Source organism: Olea europaea, unplaced genomic scaffold (genome assembly GCF_002742605.1).
Source record: "Olea europaea var. sylvestris unplaced genomic scaffold, O_europaea_v1 scaffold2721, whole genome shotgun sequence".
NCBI lineage: Eukaryota > Viridiplantae > Streptophyta > Magnoliopsida > Lamiales > Oleaceae > Olea > Olea europaea.
The window spans coordinates 60,247-65,859 of NW_019245625.1; the positions used below are offsets into that span (position 1 = coordinate 60,247).

The window sequence follows — 5,613 nt, forward strand, 5'->3', positions numbered from 1 at the left end:
TATAAACACTCATTCTCGAAAATTGACCTCCAACTTAAGATTTTTACCCAATTTTCATCTTATTGGTCTCAGATAGTCCACACAAAATTTAGCACACATGGAATCCATAGTACTAGTATCTCCCATCTCCCACAAACATGTTACTATCATCTAACTTGGCAAGTTCATTATAATATTTTACAAGTACCTTCTCATTCAACGGAGGAGGACCATCTCCCATAGGTATGACATTATCATCCTAATCGACAGATGCATAATCTCCCATAAGCATGTAGTTTTCATCATATTTGTCAATTGCTTTTGATATTGTATAAAGAACAAAAGTTTTAACCTTCGGGTCAGTACATGTACTCAAACAGTGCCCAATATAATGCATCCCATAACAATCTTACAACATATATCTTCTACAAGCATATCAACATCATCCATGTCGAGTTTACTTATTGCAATTGTTTTGCTCGCTTGCCATTGTTAGAATAAGGCATAAATTACTGAATAGTACCTGAAAAAACAAAAGAGAGATCAAGGTGGGTGGCCAAAATTAACAAAATAAAGAAATCTAAAATAAAATAAAAGCTAGTTAGTAATAATACTAGTAAAACTCAAATTAAGAATTTCAGCAATGGCATTAAAGGCTTGTCACCCATTTTTTACAATGTAAATTTACTGCAATTGTACGGTGTCACTTTTTATAATATAATAATGGAGTTAAGATGTCAAACTCATAGAGATTGATATTTTATTTTTACTAAGAACTATAATTGTACAGCTCTTATTTTATCTAAATGAATGAAATTTGGAATCAACAATTATAACTAAATTAATGTGATGATTGTGATGACAAATTTAACTAATAAATGCAAGTTAGAAGAATAATCAAGATGAGAAAGTCTAAGGTTATGATTTCACCTAACTATCAAATATGATTTTCAAAAACCTAGTTATCTCTAATTAATTTTTCATGTTTATAAACATGACCCCTAATTTAATTTTACTCCCTCTCTCGAGTGCTGAGTAAAAATTAATCTTATAATTTAATTACTATATCTTTATTATGAACTAAAATCAAATAATTATCAAGTTTATTGTTCTTATGTGGAACAAGTTTCAATGGAATTATACTTTCAAAGGAGAACAAGAGACCACAAGAAGAGTAAGTGCGCAATTTATTACTTTCATGCAATAAATCTTCAGTATTTATTTCTCTATTTTATTCTATCAAATCATAGCACAGAGCATTTTTTCTATCTCGGTTTTTACTCCACTGCAATCGTGTTGGATTGAACCGTTACAAAATAACTTTTTGGTGTTCATCAGAAAGTTACAAATGTTAGAAACCAAATAATGGATTCAAAACCAAAAAAATAAATGATTTTTATTTGATTATGATTTCATTAATTTTCTTTATCTTTTGTACTTCAGCATTTCAGAATTATTGAGTCTCCTACATAATTAGGGGAAACCTGTGTAGCGGAAATCCCTCGATAAATCTTGATTTCGGGCTTAAAAAATAATTAAACGAACACCGATTTACCTCGACTCGACCCGAGACTTTCACCTTCATTTTTGACTGCCCAAACTCTCTCAAAACCCCACAAAAGGAGAAGGGTGGTGGTTTAGCAATCCACAAAGGTATGGAGAGGAAGAAGGAGATATCACAATGGTTGAATCTTACTCACAACCTCACATGGCTTCCCTCTCTCTCGACTGCCTCTCTTCTCTCAACCCTCCTCTCCATTGCTACAACACACACACACCAAAACAGCTGGAAGATAAATATATATATATATATATATATATATATATAGGTTAGTTTAGGTCACCAAATATGGGCCAAAAGATCTCTAAGTGGGCTGCCATATAACCTAAACTAATGGGCCAATTTCCAACTCTATATTAATCACTAAATGGTCTAACTAACCAAATAATCATCCAACCCAAACTTGAACCATCCAAAAGTGTAGTTCGTCTCCGAGTCGAGCCAAGTCCATGGTGTCGATAAATAATCCGACAACTATTTTAAAGTATCGTCCGGATTATTGGGTATCAAAAAACCCAACAACGTGTACAGTTGAAGTGCTTATCGTTTTTTTTTAATGCCTTTTTCTCATAAACAATTTTTTATTATTACGAATTGATGGTTTTGATGACTGGAAAAGCTGTTCAAGACAAACTATTCTTGCGATGAGGAACATAGAGAACAATTAAACAAAGAGATGGCGCTTGACAGAATGGTTCTCTATTTTATTTAACATTTTATTTTTATTTTATTTTTTTCAAGTAGAACTGATTCGAACCAATTAATGTTATGTTCTCAATGCAACACACTAACCATTTTTCGTAAATTTACCTCTTTTTGTCTTGCATCAAGAGTAAAACAAATAAAAATAAATAAATAAATAAATGAAGAATCACAACAATTAAGGTTTACATGAATCATTAATGTTAAAATAATAGTGAAGAATTCTTACGACGCAATACCAAACTCTCCCAACCTTTTTGGCAACAGATTCTATTGAACGTTGTGTATGATACACCTATTGACAATCCTAAGAGACCCAAAACTTTCTCAATGCCTAGTTATTTCGTTCCCCCCCCCCCCCGGCCCCCACCATAATTCCATCCGTCCCCAAGAGAGAAAAAGAAAACGAAGAAGAAGAGGAAGAAGCAATGATTAGTTATGTGCTAGAGTATGTAATCAGCACAATATGGGATCAAGTTGTTCTGTTTAACCAAAGGGGCAAGTCTTCTTACGCACCAAGTGATTACAGATAGTAAGAAATCGTTTTAGATTATTTTATCCACTGTGAAATCCTGAACTGAAAGTGCAAACGGTTGTTGTTTCCTATAATTAGCATGGGCCTTAAATATCTCATCACTATTTGGCATGACTATACTAGCTTTGTTTAGTAAGAAATTATAACTGTAACATATTCAATGCGATTATATTATAATCTCATACATCTTATGCTGGGTCCAAGAGGCACAGCAAGAGAATAGTGCTCTACGTAATGTGAATGCTAGAATTCCCTTGAACAACCTTAAGATGAATCAAGTACTGGAAAACTTGAGATGCCCTACTTGTACCAAAAGATCAAGCCTGCAACATTTTATTGATTTAAAATGCAATGTGGAGAGAAGAGGTCAGTTTTCATTTTCACCATCTAAATGCCTTAATCTAGTATGTGTACATCTATAAATATTGCACTCAAATATTCATACTTGTAGCAGGAAAAAAAAAAGGTTTGATTTAGATATCCATGCAATTTTTATTGGATGTTATATAGAAAATCAATTTTTATCAGTTAATGCCACGGTTTCAAACTCCGGAAGCTTTCTTTTCTTTGTCAACATCTCTCTCAAAAATTTCTTATATCTTGGAATTTGTAGTATCACATCTTTGAACGGAACATTGATATGGAGCTTCTTGAGAACATCGAGGAATTTTTCATAGTTTGTGTCTTGTTTGTTCTTCTTGAACTTTTGAGGAAAGGGAATGGGAGGCATGTAAGCTTTGTCTAGACTTGGTGCTTTGGCAACTGATGTTTTTGTACCTTCTCTATTTTCAGTTGCATTTGGTGCAGATTTTTCTACCCTTATAGCTTCATCAATCACTTCTTGGTCATCTTTTCTTTTGGGTCTCTCTGTAGTGATCTCTGGTGATTGTACCTCGCTCTTTGTATTTATGACATGAATATTTTGCTCCATCGACTTCTTTCAAAGTCTTTGGGGAAATAGAAGTGGAGGTACATATGCTTTAACTTTTACGGGGGCCCTGGGTGGATCGTTCTCCACCACTTCAATTGCCATCAACTGTTCCTTAGGATTTATCATTGTATTGCCAGGCAATGTCCCTTGTGGACGTTCTGCAAGTTGTTGTGCTATCTGACCAATTTGTGTCTCCAGTTTTTTGATGGATGCCTGCTGATTTTGAAAGTTCGTGTCAATTTGCTGGAACACCTTGTCCGTCTTTTGCCCATATTGTTGAAACATCTCCCCCAAACTTGGTCTTCTTTCTTGTTGGAAATTGTTACTATATGAGTTGAAATTACGGGAGCTATTTTGAATAAAGTTTACTTGTTCCTCTGAAGAAGTGAGCATCATGCAGCTCTTTGTAGCATGATTTCTCCCACAATTCTCACATGCTGAACTTGCCATCATTGCATTTGCTCCATGTGTTTGCAATTTTACAAGTAACTCTACCTGTTTTGTTAAAGCTGCTATCTATGCATTGGTAGATGTTGTGCTGTCTAATTCATACATTCCTCCTGCCTTTGGTGGTACCACTCTTTCTGATGAGAACATTGAATGTATGGTGGCAATTGACTCAAATAGGTCCATGGTTTGTTGCACTGATTTCCCTATGATTGATCCACCAGCAGAGGCATCAACTTGAGATTTTGACAATGGTGTAAGTCCAGTGTAGAAGTACTGCACTTGGTTTCCTTGAGTGATTCCATGGTTTGGACATTTTCTCATCAGCTCATTAAATCTATTCCATGCCTCGTTATAGCTTTCTTCCTCTTTCTGTTGAAAAGTTTGAATTTCCAATCTAATTTTAGCTACTCTGGCTGGTGGAAAGAATTTGGTGCAGAATTTCCTGATCAGTTCTTCCCATGTAGTAATGCTGGCATGAGGCTCTGCATCTAACCACTCCAATGCAGCATCTCTCAGTGTAAATGGAAATAGTCGTAATTTAATAGCATCTTCATTGACCCCCGGAGCATGGAAGTTCTGACAATTTCTGAGAAAGTTGGAGATATATGTATTTGGATTCTCATGAGGTAGCCCGTAGAATTGCAAAGTGTTGCTCATCAAGTTAATCCAATCCGGCCTGATCTGAAAGTTATTCACCCCAAAATCTGGATACATAATACTGAAGCGCATGGGTGCTGCTATAGGCGTCAGGAATATTGATACTGGCAAATCACCTTCATTTATTTCCCCTTGCTCATGCTGCTGTTTTGGTGGTGTCACCACTCTTGCGGCCATTTGCCCAATTGGCTAAATAGGGATATGGATTTATTGATTGTCAGCAATTTGATGTTGCTGTTTTTGTTTGTGTTCCTTGTGTCTTCGTCTGAAGGTACGTTCTATCTCCGAATCAAACGGTTCAAGATGTCGCCTTGGGCACGGAGCATACAACGAACACAATTTTCTGTAAATAAAAGAAAAATAAACAAATCAAATAACAGTTAAAAAAATTAAGACTAAAAGAAATAGTCCCTGGTAATGGCGCCAAAAACTTGTTGTCGATTTTATCTCGCAAGTGAACGGATTGTAATAAGTAGTAAAGTGGACCTTTTGAGTCCAGATTATCGTTCCCATGAGGACTGTACTTTTAATGCTCAATTTATTATTTCTAACTTCTATTTGACGAAAATAAACAAAAACAATGATTAAATGTGATTTTTATTCTAAATACTTAAAAATGCGATTGGATGCAACGAAAAGTAATTGAGAATTCAAACAATAAATAGACGTTATGGTAGAACAATTTCACCTATTGGTCGCCTTTACTTCATAAATCAAGATTCATAAAACCTAAGGTAGTGTTTGGTCGAATTCTTCTATTGTATTCAACTTATCCCTCTCGAGTTCTCATTGAGCCTA

General features: G+C 35.0%; 1 protein-coding gene across 1 annotated transcript; it reads right to left on the minus strand.

Moving 5' to 3' along the window:
- Window positions 1-3,717: 3,717 nt before the first annotated feature.
- LOC111383603 lies at window positions 3,718-4,992 on the minus strand. Its single transcript, XM_023007719.1, has 2 exons — window positions 4,285-4,992; window positions 3,718-4,224 (listed from the first exon to the last, which is right to left on the minus strand). Exons 1-2 carry the CDS (start codon window positions 4,990-4,992, stop codon window positions 3,718-3,720), a joined length of 1,215 nt encoding a protein of 404 aa, XP_022863487.1.
- Between the last annotated feature and the right edge of the window lie 621 nt (window positions 4,993-5,613).

What these genes read in the sequence shown, in the direction of transcription:
- LOC111383603 (XM_023007719.1), bottom strand. Translation starts at nt 4,992, where the DNA reads ATGGCCGCAAGAGTGGTGACACCACCAAAACAGCAGCATGAGCAAGGG. An exon ending in TGTTCTCATCAGAAAGAGTG is followed by an intron (nt 4,225 to 4,284) that starts GTACCACCAAAG and finishes ACCAATGCATAG; the next exon opens with ATAGCAGCTTTAACAAAACA.